The sequence below is a fragment of the Eptatretus burgeri genome, chromosome 6 (assembly GCF_056783735.1).
Source record: "Eptatretus burgeri isolate ZD-2024b chromosome 6, Ebu_testis_v1, whole genome shotgun sequence".
Classification (NCBI taxonomy): Eukaryota; Metazoa; Chordata; class Myxini; order Myxiniformes; family Myxinidae; genus Eptatretus; species Eptatretus burgeri.
In genome coordinates, this window is record NC_140966.1 from 42,510,882 (window position 1) to 42,533,371 (window position 22,490).

Here is a 22,490-nt window from a genome sequence, read left to right on the forward strand (position 1 = left end):
TTAAGGAATAATTGAGGTCACATGGATTTAAGCCATATTGGATTTAAGAAAAATATTAAATAATGTTTTCTGTGGGACCGCTGAATCAATCGACGTAAAACTTCACAATTGTTTATCTAGTAGTGATGGGGAATACATGTTTTAAATTTCAACTTGATCGGACGCATGGTCTGGCAGCCAGAATTATTTAATATCTTGATGTGGGTTTTTTATTTTTATGTTTTTTTTATTTTTGAATGTCTCACTTGGCTGTACCTGGCTGGGTTTGAGGTTAGAATAGCAGCAGCTGAAATGCGAATCCTATGCAGGTTCCTCCTGATGACATCATCTTTGCTTTTTGCTTGTTTGGGTTCCTGATTACTCCAATGCAAGACTGTACCTATTTGGTCTTCTGTCTGATTTGAATTGAATTTATTTAATTTTAAAAAAAGATTTAATTTTAATTTAATTATTTCAATTTGAATTGAATATTTTATTTAATTGAATAATAATAAAAATGTCATGGGTCAGGGTCACGTGTCCGATCAAAGCAGGACGTCTTGGTACCGGTCATCACTGCCAGCAGTTATAAAGTGGCAGTTCTAATTATATTACATTAATTAAGTAACACAACAGTACACAAACACCACACAAAATTACACAAACACCACACAAAATTACACAAACACCACACAAAACAAGTCCTGACGAGGGTCTGCAATCTCTGATTGCTCTTTTTCTTGTTTATTTTGATTAACTTGGCACTACTATAAATGACAGCAGCCATGTGGAATAATGCAAATATTAACCAAATATCAGCATTACAATGGCTGTTTTGTTCTTTTTATAAGGTTAGTGATTTTTGCGATAATCCTCAGATTCTACACATAGCAGGCCAGACTCACAGGATCCATACAAGAGACTTATGCAAGTCTGGATCTACCGCCTCCATGTCTCCTAGCGTGATGGGCTTTCCAAGCAATTGTTTGTAGAAGGGCAGGGTGAAGCCACCATCGATGTAGTGTCCATGGAACACGGCCATGCCCATAACCCTGCCCACGAAGTGGAAGTATGACAGGTGTTCCTGGCAAAAATAAAGGGCATAAAACATTTTTCAAACAGCATTTCAATTATTTAAAACACTTCAGACAGTTAAAGTGTAATTCAATCAAAATAGTTTTCCCTTTTGGAAATGAAATGGTTTAATGGTTGAGCTGAGGGAATCTAAAGGTTGAAAAAAAAAAGTTGTGGCAAATACTTTGACGTCTTGATAAACAAATGATTTGTCTTTTTTCTGATGCTAAACAGGATGAATTTCTCTTCCTGCAGCCAATTCTCACTCCCAGGTCATTGCTGTTAAGAAAATACATTGCAAAGAATCCCCCCCCACAAAAAAATAAAAAATTTGAACCTCAAGTTCAAGTTTTGAACCTCAAAAATTTGAATTGAACCTTCCACACCGAGAATGAACAAGCTCAGTACTCACTTTGTTTCCATTCTATTGTACAAATATTTGACTGAACCACTTTGGAAAGCAGCACAGACTTGTGCGTTGAAGAATGTTGAGCCCAGAAGTGGCAAAACGAAAATAGAGGCTAGCAACATATCACTCCTACGTGTGGGATTGGCATCATCCTGTAGATCACCACACAAGGCACCAGGTCCTACTGCTGCAGTCCCTGGCCCTCTTTTTCACCCAACTCAAACCAAATGGCAAATGTTCCTTCATAACGAAAATGCTGCTAATCCTACCAGTTTTCACACAGGCGTTTGTTGTTGCTTTGAAAACTGGTTTGTTCAGTTGGCAACACATCGAGAGCAATCAACAGCACAAATCCGAAACAATTATTAAAGGAGGCCTTCGTTATGCAGAAAGCCCTTGAATACCTTAGGGAAAACACAGATGGGTAATAAACAGGTTTTGGTAAACCACTTTTTTTCACCCATTTGAGATATTTTCAAACCAATATGGCCATGAACATGACAGGAATAATCAAGTAAGGCAAAGCAATTTTAAAATTTGGATTGTGTACATTTTTCAACACTTTTTTTTTTTTGGTATTATTCGGTCGAGGCCGAGCGAAGGAAGTGAGGTCGAGCGACCATTTATTCCTGACAAGTGAAACACCATGGAACCCATGCCTACAGAAAACAGACTTTGGCATGCCAGCCACATTTTCTATCTAATCATCATGTAACTTTGTTAAAAAAATTATCCATGGGTCAGCGCTCCTATGTTGAAAGTTTAGTGTCAGTCGCTGAAGTAGTTGCGGAGAAAGCGAATAAAGGTGAAAAAGTGGGGGTGAAAAAAATTGAGGGCTTCGGCTGATGTTCAACAACATGGTCAATGATGGCTGAGGACGCCCATTACTAGTCAAATCTAAAATGTCGATTTGGTGACAGTTACAGCCAAAGTCACAACACAGACACCAAGTTTATTATCCTGTTTACTGAAGGCCCTGTCACACCTTGACGATTTAGCCAACGTATGCCTGACGTGTGCAAAATTGGGCAAAAACGCTGGCACGCGTCGAATACGTTATGGGTAAGTTTGTATACGTTAAGAGCACGCTGGCATACGTCGGAGTACACTGGCATACGTCGTAGAACGCTGGCATACGTCGTAGTTCGCCGAGCTGTTAGACAAATTTTCCATGCTTGAAATTTCCCAACGTATGCCAGCGTATGACACACGTTCCGCATAATGCTGGCCATAAGTTGTAGGCACGTTACACGATCGTTGACACACGTTACTTGCAAGTTACTCATAAGTCGAAACACGTCAAGGTAATGTTTAGCGTACCCGAAACTTATTTCTAACCTATGAGTAACGTGTTGTTGGCACGTTACACGATCGTTACTCATAAGTCGAAACACGAAAATGTAATGGTTAGCGTCAGTGTTCCAGACTCCCTGGTTTTTTTTTTCTTTGGTATGACGGTCATGTTTACACTTCGATTTCTGGTGCGGTTATAATATAATATAATTAAAAGGCTGCCGCTCAACGTTTTAAAATAATAACCGTCATAACGAATAAAAAAAAATAAAAAAAACGAAAACAGGGAGTCTGGAACACTGACGCTAATCATTACCTCGACGTGTTTCGACTTATGAGTAACGTACAAGTAACGTATGTCGACGTGTCAACAATCGCATAGCATGCCAACAACTTATGCCAGCGTATGCGGAATGTGTGTCATATGTCGAGTACGTCGAGAAATTTTCAACATGCTGAAAATTTCTCGACGTACTCGGCGTACAATGACGTATGCCAGCATTCTACGACGTATGCCAGCATGCTCTTAACGTATACAAAACTTACCCATAACGTATTCGACGTGTGCCAGCTTGGTTCGACAAATTTTTCATACGTCGGCATACGCTGGCTAAAATGTCAAGGTGTGACAGCGGCTTCACACTTCGATGTCTAGTGCGGTTATGATTCGAATCCTCGAGCCGCAGCCTATTAATAAGCTACGCCACGTGATAGTCGGCGATACGCTGCCGCACGCTATGCATAAGTTAGACTATCGTTGGGCATAGGTTGTGAACGCTGACAACACGCTCAGCATTCGTTGGTATAAATTATCTATATGTGATTAAAACGTTCTGTGTACGTTACTAATACGTTATGCATACGTTCAACACGTTATTATACGCCCAAAAATTAAAAAAAAACATCAATAGTTCAGCGTACGCCAACGTTTTACATAGATTTTGATACGTTGCCATATGCTGGCTAAAACGTCAAGGTGTGACAGCGGCTTGAGAAAGAAGAATCTCTGGCATGGAAAATGAAGCTTAATTTTTATGATTCATGCTCGATATGACACCCTAAATGGCAGATTTAATGGAGATTACAGGGTGAAATCAGGCCAAATAAGTTCTTCGCAAACAAACTTCATGCCGACATCTGACTATAAGGTAAACCCAGATGACTTTTGAGCAAAGCCCCAGTGAAAGTTGAGTGAATCACCAAGGATGGATACAAAATGACAACTTACTTCAGTGTTTGACTGGGTTTAAAAATGAATGGAACAAGTGGAAGCAACTTACTGTTGCTTTGTACACACAAAACTTGTCCCGATCACGCTCTTGCATCAAAATTACATGCCACCGATTAGGGTGATGCTTTCCTCCAACTTAATTATTCCCAAGATGGTACATATACAAATAAAATCCTTCCACTTTTATTGAGCCCCAAGTTTAAGTTCAGTATGGGCTCATTACAAAAATAGAGAGCTTGTTCATGTTTGGCATTCACAAGTAATGAACATTTGTGCGATTGCATATTTGACAGTGAAAACAAGAATATCCTCTGCTGTATCACCACTTGGTACTTCAGACATATGCATGTGATGACCTTTGACCTATAAGGAGTTATGTGTACATCCACATGTTAAGCACTCAACCACAACCGCAGGTGGCAAGGCGACCCAGCACACTGGAGATCCCTCCATGGATGACCAAATTAAATGGGGATCACGCCCAAGCAGCATTTAGTGCGTCCCTAGATTCCAAACGTGGTCTAAACCATGTTGGTTATCAATATTAGAATAAACTCTTATTTAATCCTCCAGGAGTGACCAATAAACCAAATCAGTCTTAATGGGGAAAGATGGCAGGAACAGACAGGCACGCAGACTTAAAACATAAAAATAGATTTTATAAACACAAGAGATACAGCACAGATTCCCAGACAAGTCAGACACAATAAATAATCACAATATTTAACCAGCAAAGAAACTAACCGTCTATAGCGCCAAACACACACAATCTTGCACACTGCATTGGGCAAGATAATCAAAGGCTTGCAGTTTTTCCCCAGAGTGAACAGCATGCTGGTGGCACACACGGCTGTAGCTTGTGATGTGGAAGCCAGAGACCACAAACCAGAGAAGAAGTGCTCTCAACAGCAGGGCCACTAGCTTTATGGACTTGCCCCAAGGCATGCTCATCAGTGCCTGGCAAGAGATGTTCAATGATGTGATGCCCTCGTGCATGGCAACAGTGGCAGCCAATAGGCGGCACCAATGCCACCAAGCATCGATGCCAATCACAAGCATCCCTGCCCGATGCAAGTCATGGACAGCCAAGTGACAGGTCCCGCCCATTGCTAGTTATATGTCAGAGAGCCAGCGCTTCCACCAGGTTGTGTGATAGGAGGGGTGTAAATGTGTGCCATGGCGCAGATGTGGGGGACGTTTGTAGCATAATCGCTCTCTCCCAGCTTAACATGAGACATGGGACAGGACATCCTTAACCTCTTTAGTTGAAAAAAGACAAGGCCCATCTCTCACAAAGGGCTGTATGCCAGACAGTTATCCCGAGCACCTGTTCAAAGTCCTAAAACTACACGAACACAAACTGTGCTAAAGCGTTAGATTCTAAATACAGACCTGGATCCCATAAACATAACTACACCAGGATCCCGACATTCATGGGGGGTTCGTTCTGGGAAAACCCAGCGAATGTTGAAACCGCGAATGTGGGGGCATTGTTTCAATGGGAAATGGGGGGATAGGTTCCGGGGATTTCCCGCCCCGTGAAAAATCCGTGAATGTCGGGGTAAAATCCATGAGTGTTGGGGAAAAAAAATCCGCGAATGTTTTGTCATTGTTCCAGTGGAGACAAGGGTGATAATGTTATCGGTTCGCGGCGGTTCCTGGTTCATGAAAAAGGCCGCAAATGGCAACACCACCAAAGTCGGGGAATTGGTACAAGGGGGATAACGTTATCGGGTTGTGGCGATTCCTCGTTCAAAGGGAAAAGTTTTTAAAGTTTAAAATGTTTTCGACCACAAATGCACGATTACAGTTTCAATAAAGATGCTTACAATTTTTTTTTTTTAAATGACAACACCTGGTACCATTTCCAATATATTTAAGAATGCATTTTTAAGTCTCAACCATACCATACCATACCATACCACAAAATGAAAAAAAACAACATCATGTACCGTTTCAATTTTTTATTAAACCGAGCACATGTAACTATGCAAAATGATGAAGATGATGATGAAGATGAGGCTGAATATGCGCCGTTCAGGTTCGCGGGGTGGCTTTTTCTTTCCTATCTGCAGGCAGATTATACTGAGCGTTTTTAAAATGCAACAGCTCAGATGGTGCTGTTTGTAGAAATATGGTGATTTACACGAAGATGCGCTGAATGTTTCCATTGTGTAATGCCCATATGTGGTGAATGGTAATTTCTAGATACATCAATAGATGCTGTTAGTGTTTTCATTATGTAAGTAACTCACAGGGACTGATGTGTTACACTGGTGAGACATCCTGTGAAACTATAATACATATACAGGAAGCAGGTCATGTTCGTGGCTTGTGGAAGATATGTTTTTTTGCGTAAGTACAGTATTGTACTGTACGTACATCCAGCTGCTTTGTGCATGGCTCATGGAAGATATGTTTGAGAACGGTGTTATGCTCGTGGCTCGTCAAAATTTTTTTTTTAAAAAACGCTGTGAAAACTGCGAATACGCGGGGCAATTTCCCACGAATGTAGGAGCATGTCGCAAATTATCTACCGCGAATATGCGGAACCCGCGAATGTTGGAACCGCGAATGTCCGGGTCCAGGTGTATATGATTATGCTGATCAGATGTCATGACGTTCCATCAATACTACATTATATTGTGCCGTTCCAGCACACTTGTTACACTGATTTTGACTGCTCTGACAGGATTTGGTGAGTTGAGTTGTTGACAGGAACCAAACACAAATTGTGTAAACTTGCTTTTGGAGAGATGGAATGAGATTGTGATGGTCAAGGTAAGAAATAAATAAAAGGACAAAAAACACTTACTGGGTTGACAGCGGAATCTGGGTTGATCTGTAGTGTGTATATATCATTACGTGAGTACTGGAATAGGCCGTAATATGGATTCAACATCTCATGCGACAGCAAGTAGAGCCATTCACTGCAAAAAAAGAACCACATCTGTTCTATCACCAACCTGCTTTAACAAAGTATTCTGCCAGTATGCTGATATTAGGAATTTGATTTTTTAATTTGGCAACACAAGGATACACAGACAACTATAATAAAGACATTCAGCAGCAACTTTACACAAACCTATGAGTATCAGAACATGTGCATCAAGTCTGTGAGCAGGGATGGGTTTGGAGGTGGGGAATGAAGGGAAGGGGGGAAGGGGGGGTATGGATAGGATATTCCTGTCCGAAAGCAAAATACAAGTTTGCAAATTAAACAGGTGCAGATCCACCATTGGTACTTGTGATGCTGTAGCTCAGGATGAGATGGGATGGGACACATGCACACAAGCACTTTTTGTAAAAATAAAAATAATCTCCAATCAGCCCACTCCCCACTATTTTTTCGTTTAATTGGTGTGGGTATCTCACCGTGCTACGCCTCCATAGTCCAAACCTTCTTCTGCACGGAATTTCACCATCAGCCTCTTTTTCAAATCTTTTGCCCTCATTTTCATTATCTGCCGGTAAGATTCCTGTATCGGAAATAAGAATGATTTACTTTCAAGAGTATGTTGTCCAAAATAATTAAAATAAGGTGAAACAAAATACGAATCGATAGTGCATAGAGGGCTTCACCTCAAATATCTCCTCCCGTGAAACCTCAATGCGACAATGTCCAGCCTGTGGTTGTTGAAGGGCCAGCTCCTGGCGCAATGCCTTTAGCTTCTGAACCAAATCACGTTTGTAACGTGGAACAGGGCATTCCTCTTCCGGTGGTGGAGGCGGTGGCGGCGGTAAGGCAAGCTGGCTGGGAGCTGGAGGTACCGGACAGGAACCTTGGGAATGGCAACTGCAAGACCACAGCTTTAGGGGTGAGTTTCTCGCGTGAAAGGAAAAGACATCCGAGGCATTCGGAATCCGTGTCCTTAATTTACCAACGTGACTAACCAAAAACCCCCCACTCATCACTTCCTGTTGCACCCGGTACTGAAAACCTGAAATCAACCTGAGATCAAGCATATTTACATATTACCACATGAAAGGCAAAATTATGCCACTACAGTACTCCCTCCTAGTGCGTGAATCGAACAAAAGGAGCAAAAGAATACATGTTGACTGTCCATGTAAAGAAAAACACAAAAAGTCACAGCCAAGAGAAATCGTCAACAGAAAAAATATACTCTCATAAATATCATGCTGGGAAGTGTGCATGGTGCCCAGAGAGAGTGATATACGATGGAAAGGGTACCGTTGCAGTAGGTGTCGACCCGCCAGTCAGGGGGAGGGTCAGCACAGGGCTGCATCAAGAAAAGCTAGCTTCAAGTGATCTATGGAGACCGTCTCATGACCACCGTTAATATCGATTGTGAAGGTCTTCTCAGAGTGCTGTATAACTTTGTAGGGTCCATCATATGGTTGCTGCAAGGGTTTCCAGACAGCCACACATCGCAAGAATTTGTGGGTGCATGTCGAAAACTCTTGGGGAATAAAAACTGGGCGTGATGAAGGCGTACGTATCGGTGTCAGAGTCAGAGGCCCTGCATAACCGTATGAAGTTGGTTGGCATTGTTGCTGGCACCGGGCATGGTGTTCTCGGACGTTGAGAAGAATTCTCCAAAGAGACTAAGCATTTCACCGTACACTACCTCTGCAGTGGAGCATCCAAGGTAATCTTTTAGAGCAGCTCGTGTCATGCACTTTCAGGGAAGACTTCAGTTGGCAGTGGAAACGCTCCACCATGCCATTCGCTGCTGGATGGTAAGCGGTGGTTCGCACATGGTCGGTGCCCAGGAGTCGAGTCAGCTCGCGAAATAGAGGCAATTCAAACTGGCTACCACGAGGTTTTTCACATTCTTATATATATATATATATATATATTTTTTGCACACAATATCGAGGCTCGTATAAGAGCTAACACAGAACATATAACAAAGGGAGCAGGAGACAAGAGGAGCAAGAGAGGGAAGCACAAAACAGTGGAGAACAAAAACATTAGGAGATCTGTGGAAGCGAGAGGGACGGGGGGGGGTACACGGGGGTAAACAAGATAGACACTACAGGGGCTTTCAGGAAGGAAAGCAGGGAAGTTGAAGGAGGTGGGTTTGGGGTAGATTAACGGGGTAGAAAAGGTAATGGCTTTGGATGGGGGGAGAGAAGAGATCGTGGTGAACAGCTGTTTTGAAGACTTGGAGGGAAGAGTGGGATTGAAGAAAGTGTGGGAGTTTGTTCCAGAGGTGGGGAAAAAGAGGAATGAAAGAGTGAAAGTGAGCAGTGATTCTTGATTTTGGTAGTTTCACCAGAAGGGGGTTGGTGGCGGACCTCGAGCACCCTGTGGAAATGTGGGGGGGGGTGGGGGGGACAGATCACAGACAGACCAAGCAGGAGGGGGTGAGGTAGGAGAGGAGACAGTAGAAGACAGAAAGACCACCGACCTGATGACCAATGGATGCCAGTCGGCATCCATAAACTCCTGGAGGGCCGCACCAACCGCAGCCTTGGACGCGTCTACCATCAGGCATGGTGGCGCCTCGAGCTTTGGATGAATCATGAGTGAGGTGTTGTCCAGTGCATCTTTGATGGTGTGGAAGTCTGTCAAGGTTGGCTCTGCCCATCGAAACACTTCAGGGTGCTTACCAGCTGCGAGTAACTCGTTCAGCGGCTGCAGTATTGTGGCTGCATTTGGAATAGATTGGTGGTAAAAGTTGATGATGCCCAAAAACTCTCACAGTTAGTATTGAGATGAAGGTAGTAGGAAATCCTGAATAATCTGCACCTTCTCAAGTAGACAGATGCATCAGCTGTTAACACAACAGGAATTTTTTAAGGCCATTTTCTCTGCTGGAGTGGGGGTTCGCCTTGTGGGCCCCATGACAATCTTCTTCACTTTGCCATATTTTCTGCATCTCCCCTTGTTAACACACTTTCCCGCATTTGTTCTTCCACCACCTTTAGCTAAGTCTTTCTCGGTCTTCCCTGCCCTCTACTTCCTTCTACATTCATTTCCATCACTCTTCTTAACCAGTCACTTTCATCCTTCCTCAACACATTACCCAACCATCTCAACCTGCTTCTCTTCACAACATCCATAACAGGCTCTATTCCCATCATCTTCCGCAATTCATCATTTGTCTTCCTCTCTCTCAACGATATTCTGCACGTCCATCGAACCATTCGCATTTCCACCCTTTCCAGCTTTCATTGCTGCTCTCCGTTCATTTCCCATGTCTTGCTCCAATAAATCATAGCACTTCTCACACATGTAGCATACACCTTTTCCTTCAACTTCAACGACACTTCCCTTCTCGTCAACACGCCACTCAGTTCCCGAAACTTCTTCCATGCACATCTCACTCCAGCAACCTTTGCCGAGTCTGATCCACCTTCTCCATTCACCATGTATCCTTGGTAGCAAAATGTTTTCACAACTTCCAACTTCACGCTATCTCCAAGATCCAACTCAACATTTCCTCCATCTGCAACTCCCTCTATGCACCACCTTACACTTGAAAGTAGCTACCACACTGGTTAATGACCCTCTCACACCACTACATTTTCGATGAACCCATTAAGCACACATAATTATAGATTGAATGGAGTTCACTCCAACACAGTTCCTGCACACAGCACACGGCCACTTCCCAGTTCTTTTCACCTCATGACATGTTTTACCACTTACTATCACCTTCATCTTTCCGATATTCACCTTCAAACCTTTTGCCTCCATTCATTCCCATCATCTTCCGCAATTCATCATTTGTCTTTCTCTCTCTCAACTTAGTAATCTTCTCCTTCAGTCCATCCCTACTTTCTGCCTGGTGTTGGCTTAATGGTTACGGTGGCGGGCTTTGGATCCTAGGGTCCTGAGTTCAAATCCTGCTCAGCTGTTGAATTAATACCAGGTAAGGTTAACTCGGCCTGTCATCCTTCCGAGGTCGGCAAAATGAGTGCCAGCATGCTGGTGTACTGTGTCGGAGTGGCGACCCATCCAGGATTGTGCCCAATAGCCAAGGAGAGTGCTTAAGCAGCACCAATGCTCTGCACAGAGTGTGGTCCCAATCTCCTCCTCTTTTCATCCTTACTCTCCACAATCAACACCAAATCATCTACGTACAACAACACCCATGGTAAACCTTCATTTGCGCTCTGAGCCAGCACCTCCATCACAACTAGGAATAGCGGTGGACTTAGTACCAACCCCTGAAGCACTCCCACCCTCGCCTCAAACTCACCACTCTCGCCCTTCGTCCTTACAGCTGTGCACGCTCTCTCGTACATTGCCATCACTACTCTGACAAACCATTCCTCCACTCCTAACTTCCTCAGTGCCCATGTCACTACTTCACGTGGAACCCTATCGAATACTTTCTCCAAATCAACAAACCGAAGAAACAACTTCTTCCTCTTCTCCATGTATTTCTCCTGCAACTGCCTAACAATAAAAATCGCATCTGTCGTTCCTCTTCCTGGCATAAATCCAAACTGAAAGTCAATCTTCACTTTCTTCCTTATCCTCTTCTCCAACACCATTTCCAATACCTTCATTCCATGCTCCAGTAACCCGGGTGTGCAAGTGAGTGGCAGAGGAAATTCTACTCCGGGACACCAATTATGCACTTTATGGGATCGATGACAATGACAATGACGATGGCGAAATCCTGGAAATAAGTGAAAAGGAGACGTAGGTATTCCTGATGTTCTTCTGTGGTTGCACTGGCAATTACAATATCATCTATATACACGTAGCAGAAGTGTAATCCCCGGAGTACCTAATCGATAAAATGCTGAAATGTTTGTGTGGCATTGCGTAGGCCAAAATGCATCCTGAAGGAATTTGAACAGGCCGAAAGGTGTGGTGACTGTTGTCTTTGGGATGTCACCTGGATCCACAGGAATCTGATGGTATGCACGGACAAGGCTGACCTTGGAGAGGATTGTAGGGGTACAATCTTGAATGTGTAGAATGGCTTAACAGTCTGGAACAGTCCAATTGCTTAAGGACAGGTAATCCCCACAAGGACACCAATCCCCAGGTGTCATTTAGGGTACCATGTGTAGCAGTGAAGACCATCTGCTGGACAATGGTCTGATGATCCCCCGTTGTAACATATAGTCAAACTCCGAGCGGGCGATACCCAATTTCTCGGATGCTAGTCGGCAAGCATGCACGAAAACTGGGGAGTCCCGTGGTCTTGATGTGATACATGATTTGGTGTTTGATAGGCTGGATTGTCGCTGATGGGCACGTTATGGCCGGGAAGTAATAAAGTATTTTCTGAAAAGGGCACGTGGGCATGGATGGAAGATACGTGATGTTCAGCGACGACATGGTGGATGCTTTACCGAGAACACCAAGCTGTATTGAGGCATCCAATGGACGGTGATGTTTGACGTTGACGAGGAGATTGAAATGGCGCAAAAAATCTGCACCGAGGATAGAGTATTCTGTGTCGGCAATAGTAAACACTCATGGGAATGTGCGATGTAAAGCCAAATCAAGCTGGAGGAAATGTTCTCCAAAGTAGCAATAACATTGTTGTTCACGGCATGCAATGAATGTTCCTGTCGATTTTTCCATTCAGCAGCTGACGGTGGCATAATGCTCACCTCTGCCCCTGTTTCCACAAGAAGAATTCCGTGAGTATGATCCACAACGAATAGAAGGTGATCGAGGTATGGCCCAGGTGAACTCGTCGCCATTAGTTGTGGGCCTTGTCGTTTGCCCTGCAGCCGGTAAGAGCATGGTGCCCTGCATCGACGAGCATTAGCGCTGAAGGTCATGTGGTACCAACATCTATCTGGAGTGTTCACAGAAGGTGAAGGCGAACAGTAGCTCGAGGTATGGCGTTTCTCAATGTCCCGAACAAGGGGTACACAAAGATGAACACGACTGGCATTGCACAGCATGGAACTCCAGGACGAGCTTCTTAAGGTCCACCATTTGAGATTGGAGCTGTATGATGTACTGCGGTGAAACTGTCACATCAGCCACAGTCAGTGTAACGGTGGCAATAAGATGATCAACCAGATCCACAGGGGCAGGTAGTGCCTGCTCTGTATTAGCTGCAAGTAGCATGTAGATGTGGGGTGGTAAACGCTGAAAAAACAACTCATGAAGAAGCGACCGATTGAAAGTGGCATGGCAGTCGCCGAGAAGCTTCTGCATATGACGCAGTAGTTGTGTGGGTCTTCAATCTCCTAAATCCTCGATTGCAAATTGTTGTTAAAAGCGGTGTTGCTCAGATGGGGTTGTGCGCTTTCTGAGCACAGCCTTTAAAGTTGTGTACGGATCGTTTGTTGGAGGTTGAAGTGAAATATCTGCGTTTGTTGGAGGTTGTAAAATATCTGTCACCTCCGTCGCATATTCTGGTGAAAAGGATCAAACAATGTAATTAAAGCACGTCGATTCGGTAGTGATGTTCTGGGTGTCGAATTGTGCTTCAACTTGTGTAAACCACAGTTGTGGGTCATTAGGCCAGAATGGTGGAAGTTTGAACCAAACCATCATCACGGATAAAGCTGGTTGAGTGACCAGGAAAAGTGCAGCTGCTTGGTTGTTTCCCGGTGAATGGTTGGTTGTTTGTAACTCCTTGTCCGTCGATTTGTATCACATTGGGGTCGCCAATTTTACATGAAAGAAAAAGATGACCGGGGCATTCGGAATCTGTCCTTTATTTACCATGACCAACTTATAAACTCCCACTCGTCACTTCCTGTTGCACCCGGTACCAAAAACCGAAGATCAATCCGAGATCAAGCATACTTACATGTTACCACATAATAGGCAAAATGATGCCGCTACGAGGGTGTGTGATGTTGAAATCTCTTCACTCGAATGGACAGAAATCTGAAAAGTGGATGTGGATGTGCTGTTGCAGCCACAGCAGCAAATGCAGTTGTTAAATTGACAATTATGGCAGGACTTGGAAAACAGATAGCCAAGTTTCCTCATCCATGACTTGAAACGTGATATTATGCAAAACAAAAAAAGTTCCCCAACTATAAAGGATTATCCTTTACTGGCAAAACTTGGGCAAAGATGTTTGTCCTTTTCTATGTACAGGAGCTTCCATTCAGCGTCACATTTTTATGAAGCAGCAGATGCATGTCCTGAAGCCATTGGAAGGGAAGTCCTATTTTTGTCTGAAAACATTTGAGCAAAGTGAAAAACCCTTTTAAACCCTCCCCCCTCCCCCACCTCATGTAAGTATATGATGTACTTGAATGTTTTAAAATAATATGAATAAGCAGGAATGGAAAATGTCAAAGCTAAAAATGAACTTTTAACAACTTTATCAAACAGCTCAGTTCAAACCATTTAAAGTGTGACAGATCATCAAAATGTTTTTTTTTTTATTAGAATAAATTTCCTCCAAGATTCATTACACAAGATTATCTCCAAACAACAGGGGTTGGCATGTTCATAAATTGGCAGATAAGCACAGTTTCCATCTTTCGAGGAAGATCATTGAATGGACAACAAAGAGGTGGTAAATAGTAAAGCATACACAAGGCCTCACTTGAGAATAGTGTGGTGTAGTCTGCGGGCCTACGGGGAAGGGCATGGTGGTGTGGGAGTGGTCGGAGTGGTCATCGTATCTGCAAGGGATATAAGGTGTGCGCGCCGCCTGAGGCGTCGTAGGAATGCTGTGGTCGCCCGGCTTGTGCGTGTGCTGCATACGTAATAAAGGAGAGCCACGAGCAGAGTACGCTCGCGCTCGCGCTTGTGCACCACAGCCCGGCTCGACTGTTCCTCCGCATCGTGTCTGCCTGCTAAGCATCTTCTATTCAGTACATTACAGTTGGCTGACGAGGATCTTCGGATCGGCGTGTGCAGGGCGGCAAGTAACCCGTGCGGTTCCAAGCTACGGAGCCAAGGGTCTCGCCAGCACGAGCATGGCAGAGGGTCGGTGCACGGCGCACGAACGCGTGCCCGCCTTCGTCGGAATCGACTTCGGCCGCGTCGAGTGGGCAACGGCCGCGCTCGGTGTTCGTTTTATTGAGGCACGTCAGATCGGGGGAATGATTTCTGCAGAGCCACGGCTAAAGAACGAGAACACGCGGTTCGGCTCGAACGCGGCGTGGGACGTCGCGCGAGCTCTGAAGAATGTCCGGGATCTCGATGGTCGGGGCACAGCAGATGGTCCGGGGGTCAGCACGATGGGCCAGGGCGACCCGGAGCGGGAGATGCTGCCGGAGTTGGACCTGCTTCCATTTGGTCCGGAGATGACAAGATCAGTGGCAGGGGAGGTTGAAGTGATCGGGGCACTGATCGGGTGTCGAGTTGAGTCCACTCGTGCTGCCCGCGCATCGCGCGTGTACACCGGCGAAGCGGTTGCGCCGCTTGCAGCGCCCGACGTCTCGGTGCTTTACCGGGGGCGAAGCGCCCTACTCTCGGTGTTCGTGGGGCGAGGGGAGGGGCCCGTCCTTTTGGGTCGGGACTGGCCGGCGCACCTCGGGCTGGATCTCCAGTTCGTACCTCCAGGTTTGCCGATGCTCTCTTCGATGCTTTCGTCGGGTACCGAGGGCGAGGTGCTGGCGGCGGAAGCCGTGTCGATGCAACAGGAGTGGCCGTTCGTGGCTGCCTGCAACGGCGGTGTGCGGTTCGGGAGCAGCAGGGGCCGTGCCAGCTCTCGCGCGTCGGCGGCGTGCATGATGCGAGGTGCGGTGTTGTTCGAGCAGCTTCAACAGGTTGCGGTGAGCCCGTGGCGTTAAAGGAAGTCGCGAGTCACTACATCGAGTCGACAACCAAGAGACGGACTCGTGATGGGGGTTGTGGGTTGCTGTTCATTGCCTATTTGTTTTTCCTTGCTCTAGTGATGCAGTTTAACGTTGTTGAGATAAATGCCAGCAGTTCCCGTGTGAGAGTGAGTTTGGTGGAGATCAATCGATGGGATTCGTATTATGATCAGTGTGATGTGGGGGCTTTGAGAGAGGTGGGGGCGAATAAAGAGGGTTTATTGGCCTCCAGTTGCCCCAGGCCACGGGTAGTTGTTTTGTCAGGTGCTGGGATTTTATCAAGAGAACGCGCTGTACGGAAAAATGAGTTTGCAATGGTTCAAATGTTATTCCTATTGATTTATGACGAGCTTATGGTTGAAGTGTGGTTTAAATGGAATTGCTACCGTCTAGCTGCCGTGTGGGTCTCGGAGATCGACTCGGAACCAAGACTGGTGCCCTGGTCAGCGTTACCCCCACCTCTGGTTGCGAGCGCAGCTCTCTGTTCGCTCAAGGCCGTTTAGACGGGCGTTGGCGTCTCAACTGATTGTGGTGCGTGGGTTGTTTTGGAGCATTAAGTGCGTACAGCCAGCGGCGCTGTTCAGCGCCCCCGGCCAAGGTCGATCAAGGCTGGCGCCACGGCTTCCAGAAGCGGGCTTCCGGCCTCGGAATGTTTATCTACGTCGGGTCTGCCTGGGGGGAGTGGGCCGGAGGCGTTTGATGGTGCCGGGGGAGGTTGGCTCGAAAGATCGCCACGACCTCGGCGAGGGCCATGTCAGCATGAGCCGCCTGGGGGCGTTTCCGCTGGGTAGGGCTGCTGTGTTTTTCACCTTGCTGCTTCATATCGGTAACGCGGCCAGAGTTTGGGAGGTGCTGTGTCTTCGGAATCTGGTCGGGGCAGCTCCATTAACCCGCTTTCACGCATTATATGATGTGCTGTGCTGTTATACTTCGCTGTTTTCATTTTTTGTGCCTTGTCTACTATTATACCATAGTCCTTCGTGCTGTTTATGCTTATTATGATGGTGATCATTTAATAATCATAGTTTTAAGGGGGAGGAGTGTGGTGTAGTCTGCGGGCCTACGGGGAAGGGCATGGTGGTGTGGGAGTGGTCGGAGTGGTCATCGTATCTGCAAGGGATATAAGGCATGCGCGCCGCCTGAGGCGTCGTAGGAATGCTGTGGTCGCCCGGCTTGTGCGTGTGCTGCATACGTAATAAAGGAGAGCCACGGGCAGAGTACGCTCGCGCTCGCGCTTGTGCACCACAACCCGGCTCGACTGTTCCTCCGCATCGTGTCTGCCTGCTAAGCATCTTCTATTCAGTACATTACACAAACAACAGGGGTTGGCATGTTCATAAATTGGCAGATAAGCACAGTTTCCATCTTTCGAGGAAGATCATTGAATGGACAACAAAGAGGTGGTAAATAGTAAAGCATACACAAGGCCTCACTTGAGAATATGGTGGAGGTTTGCAGAGAGACGTGGGTCAGTGAACTGCGTTGTTCGGTTGTTGTGATCGACAAAGTAAACTCTGCCTGTGGCAGTGCTGCGGGTTTCCCAGCCAGCAGGGAGAGGGCCCAATTCCTCACAACTAATGTTGCTTAGATCTCTAAAAGGGAAGATATTTGGGTTGTGCAGCATACAGTAGGGTGGGGATGAAGTGGAAGATACTTAATGGGTGCTTCAAAAGAGGCAAAGTAGCAAATATTAGCGTAGAGAATTTTCACGCAAACTCACCGCGGAATACGTGGGTCATGCCACGTACTGACACCAGTCTGTGTGTGCAAGAAGTACACCTGCCCCTGCTGGGTGGTTCGTTGCTCTAAAGGAAGAAACAATCAGAGTAATAATAGTTCATCAGTCAGGTTCTCTACTTTTGTGTCCTATTCTTAATAGCACTGGAATCGATCCCGAAATTGAGACATCAACAAGACGTGCTACATTGTAACCTCCGCCACCGAAGGTGGACAGAGGTTATGTTTTCACCAGTGTTTGTCCGCTGGATATCTCAAAATGTTATGAACGGATTCGGACGAAGCTTGGTGGACAGGAGTGGGTGTATGACATGGACGAATTGATTAGATTTTGGTGAAGATCCGGATCGAGGAATATTTAAAAAAAATTTTAAAAAGTGATTCTTCACCATTGAGAGATGGGGCCAATAACGATATCTAACAGGATATTTCAAAAAGTTGTGGACGAGTTATGACAAAACGAGGTGGATGAGTTGGTTAGGCGACAAGAACAAGCCAATTAGATTTTGGTTCAGGTCCAGATCCGGCCTATCAGTGTTACACAAAATGGCAGATGCATTCTACCGAGTGCCGTTCTAGTTTTTCAAAGTATCATGCAGCCGAAAGGGAAGTGCCAAGTTGGAGACTATGAATACAACTTGAATTGGGCTTCACATCAGGTTTTTTTTTTTGTATACCTTGTCGAGGCTCGTATGAGAGCGAACACACAACGCACAGCAAGGGGGGCAAGAGACAAGAGGGGCAGGAATGGGAAGGACAAAACAGTAAGGAACAGAGACATTAGGAGATCTGTGGAAGGGAGAGGGATTGGGCGGGTAACGCGGGGTATACAAGATGGACATTACAGGGACTTTCAGGAAGGAAAGCAGGGAATTTGAAGGAGGTGGGTTTGGGGTGGATTAACTGGGATAGAAAAGATCGAGGATTTGGATGGGGGACGATAAGAGGTGGTGGTGAACAGCAGTTTTGAAGGCCTGGAGGGAAGAATGGGATTGAACAGAGTGAGGGGGTTTATTCCAAAGGCAGGAAAAAAGAGGAATGAAAGAGTGAAGGTGAGCAGTGATTCGTGATTTTGGTAGTTTTACCAGAAGGGAGTTGTTGGCGGACCTTGAGCACCCTGCGGAAATATGGTGGGGACGAATCGCAGACACACCAGGGGGTGGTGAGACCAGAGAGTAGACGGTAGAAGACAAAGACTACCGCCCTGCCTGCAGTGAGAGAGTGAGAGCCCCAAAGACTCAGCCTCATCGCAGGAGATTCCAATGATCTGAAATGCCTTTGTTTCCACAGCGTGAAGCTGAGAAAGGTGGGAGGCAAGAGCACCAGCCGAGAGGGGAGAGCAGTACTCCATCAGGCTGCGGCCGAAAGCTTTGTATATGGTCAGGAGCTCAGGTGGGTCGAGGAAGGACTTTGCATGACGGAGGATTCCCAGTCGGCGACTGGCTTTGGAGTCGAGGTTTGAAATGTGTCTTTCCCAGGAAAGGTCATGGCAGATAGTGAGACCCAGAAGCTTGAAAGAAAGGACTTCATCCAGAGAATTATTGAGAAAGTGGAAGGGGGGGTGAGGTTCTAAACGGCCCTTTCGGAGAGACATAGTGAGAGTATGAGATTTGTCCGGATTGAAAGACATGTTCCACGTGTTGGCCCAGTTTGGGATTTTACCCAGATCTGCAGTGAGCGAATAAGCTGCTGCTTGCCGGTCTGAGGGATGACTGATGGTACGGCAGAGGGTGGAGTCATCAGCAAAGAGATAAAGAGGATTTTCCAGAGAGTCGGAGAGATCTTTGATGAAAACCAGAAAAAGAACAGGGCCCAGAACGCTGCCTTGAGGAACTTCTAGCCTGGACAGGAAGAGAGGATGAAAGAACTCCATTTAGGGTCACATGTTGACTGCAACAGGAGAGGAAGTCTGCGAGCCATGAGTGGAGATGGCCTTGGATACCATTGGAAGAGAGTTTGGTGAGGAGGGCAGGGTGCCAGACCGTGTCAAAAGCATATGATATGTCTCGGGATATGGCTCTGATTTCATGTCCGGCATTGAGGACCTCCATCCATTGTTGGGAGAGCAGAAACAGCATATCCAGGGTAGAGTGATCTGATCCGAAACCAAATTGATGATAGGAAATCAGGCAATTGGAGAAGAGGAAGGATTTAATGTCCGAAGCGATGATAGATTCCATAACCTTGCTGATAATAGGGAGAAGGCTGATTAGTCTGCAGTTGCAGGGATCTGTTTTTGTACCTTTTTATGCAGGGCAGTAATGTTTGCTGATTTCCAAGCAGATGGCAGATGACCTTGAGCAAATGAGAGGGTGAATAGAACAGAGAGAGGGTGAGCAAGAGCAGAGGAGCAGGTTTTTAGGACACGTGGGCTGATGCCGTCTGGCCCGGTTGCATAATCTGAGTCGAGGTTTGACAGCAAGCTCTCTACTTTGTCAGAGGAAAAGGACACAGAGTCCAGGGACAGTTGGGTGCGACTGGGTAAGGTGGGTACAGAAAGCGATGGGTTTTGGACACAAGATTTCAATGCAAACACCGAGTTTAGGCATTCAGCCTTTTCACGTGCCGTATCAGCAGTGTGGCCATTTGAGGTAAGGGAGGAGATAGAGGGGGAACATACACCAGAAACAGATTTGATTAGACACCACCAGGATTTGGAGGAGGGAGAGAGGTTTGACAGTTCAGACTTGAGATGAGAAAGATGTTGTTTTCTGGCTCTCCTGAGGGTAGAAACACACTTGTTCTGAGCGTTATGGTAGGAACTGAGATTACCCTCAGTTGGGTTTGCTTTCCATGAGGTAAAGGCAAGTTGTTTCAGGACAACTGCCTCGCCATAAGCTTCAGTGAACCATGGGTCGGAGGAAGGGTAGGACAACTGAAGACAAGAGGGAATAAATCTGTGCATGAGGGAGAGCAATTTCTTTGAATGAATTCCCAGGATGAGTTGATGTTGGAGAAAGTAGCAATGGGAGACCAGTCTAGAAGTTTCATGGCTGCTTGGATACCCTGTCAGTTGGCTTGAGTGAAATGCCAGACTCGACGGCGCTGAGGTGGTTCTCTGATAACAGCCAGAGAGATGTCCACTTTGACAAGCACGTGGTCAGAAGAACCGATTGGAGCGGAGGAACAACAGCAGATATTTTCAGGGAAATTTGTCAAAATCAGATCCAGAAGAGATAGAGTACTATTGTTTGAGATCCAGGTTGGGAAATTGACTGATTGAGTCAGTCCCAATGAGCCACAGAAATATTTTGCTGAAGTGCCATGACAGGTGAGTGAGGTACCCACACCTCGCCAACTGGCATGATGACAATTGAAGTCGCCACATATGAAGAAGAGAGTTTGGATGAGAAGATAGAAGTTAGTCCATGTTTTCAGATAGTGAGGTGTAAATGGAGTCATCACTGTTTGGTGGATGGTACAGTACACATATAAACATGAGGTGGGAGTGGAGGGGAAGCCATAGCTAGAGGTATTCCTGGGGTGTGTGGGGGAGTGAGGGCAGTGCATGGAGAGTGAGGAATAGAGACTTTGATGAAGAGAGCAACTCCTTCCCCAGGACGAGGCTCAGGTCTGTCATACCGGAGGAGGGAGTAACCAGGAAGAGATACTTGGGAGTCAGAGACGTCTTGAGGGAGGAAAGTTTCTGTTAGGGTTAGGCAGATTACGGCTGGTTTGTCAGTGGCAACCTGTATGGAAAGCCTGTGAGGTTTGAGCGAAGGCCACGGATATTTGAGGTCCACACTGTTAATGAAGAGAGAGATGAGGTGGCTTTGGGTGCAGGGGATGGGAGGGGAGGGGGAGGGTAGGACAAGGGATGAGGGGGGGGAGGTAAAGAGAGTTGCTGAAAGAGTGTGGGGGATTGCAGAATAGCTCAGGGATGGGCCGGATGAGGAGAAAAGACTGTGGTGCTGGGGGAGAGGGGGGGCAAAAGGCAGTTGAGGATTTGAGGAGCTGGAGTGATGAGGTGGAGGTGAGAGGGCAGGGGAAGGAGGCAGCTTTGTGGATGTGGGGGGGAAACTTTGAGAAGGGTGAGTGAGGGGGTGAATGGTGGGAGAAGGGTGAGTGGGGAGAGTTGAGGGAGAAAGGTGAGGGGGGAGTTTTTGAGAAAGGTGAGAGGGAGGCTTGGAGGGAGAAGAGTGTCATAGTTGCTTTGAGAGGGAGGGGTGAGAGGGGTGAGTTGGCACTGAAGTTGGAAAAAAAGAATAGTTGATGGAAAGCGAACATTCATTGCAAACTGGGGTTTTTTAATTTTAGGTCAAGATGCAATTAAAGACATTTCTTGATGGATGCAACAAAGGCTAATTAAGAGAATGGAGAGAAGAAACGTTGTAAAAGTTGGATTTTTTTTAGACAAGGTATGAGGGAAAGGTCAAATTGAGAGCAGTCTGTTGAAATAGAAAAAGAGAAGTGAATTATGATATCGTAATGAGAACCACACGTGTGAAAGAGGAAGATGAAGCATTATAAGAGATTGCTTTTTAAATTATCATTATTATTATTATTATTGTTTGAGAGAGTTTTTATCAGATTAGGGAATGGAAAGGTTGTAGAAAAAAATCATGAGGTGAATGGTGAATTTGGATCGGTAAATGCAGGGGGTGGAAACAGATCACGTGGTTACGGGAGAAGTACGTGCCTATGGGAGGTGTATAGTCAAAAGTGAATTTATTTATTTTAAAGAAGGATTGCGTAACATTTGGAAAGGGGAAGGTTGAAGTAAAATCGTGAAGGTGTATGGTGAATTTGAAACGGTAAATGCAGAGTGAAGCTGATGGGTCGATGAAAAGTATCAGGAAGTGGGTGGAGAGAGACACGTGGTTGCAGGAAGTGTATAGATCGAAAGGATACAAGGAAAATTATTAATTTTTGAAGAATAGGTAAGATTTGGGAATGGAAGGTTGTAGGAAGAAATCGTGAAGGTAAGGCGAGAGGGGGTCAGCTCAAGTAGAATAAAGATGGTGTGCTGGCAGAAGGAGGAAGAAGAGGAAGAAGAAGAATGATTGGGACTCGTGGGTATGGAGGAGAAAGGTAGTTTTTTTGTTTGTTTGTTTTGGATAGGCCATGAGCCAGACCCGGTAATTT

General features: G+C 45.9%; 1 protein-coding gene across 2 annotated transcripts in view; it reads right to left on the reverse strand.

Moving 5' to 3' along the window:
• Positions 1-22,490, reverse strand: part of SMURF2 (SMAD specific E3 ubiquitin protein ligase 2) — a 101,102-nt gene that overhangs the window by 20,365 nt on the left and 58,247 nt on the right. For both annotated transcript variants that reach the window (XM_085884710.1, XM_085884709.1), the window contains 6 exons: positions 17,389-17,473; positions 17,102-17,260; positions 7,569-7,782; positions 7,362-7,465; positions 6,802-6,916; positions 885-1,063 (listed from right to left, as the gene is read on the reverse strand). In XM_085884710.1, coding sequence (XP_085740836.1) covers positions 885-1,063; positions 6,802-6,916; positions 7,362-7,465; positions 7,569-7,782; positions 17,102-17,260; positions 17,389-17,473 — 856 coding nt within the window. The remainder of the gene's footprint in view (positions 1-884; positions 1,064-6,801; positions 6,917-7,361; positions 7,466-7,568; positions 7,783-17,101; positions 17,261-17,388; positions 17,474-22,490) is intronic.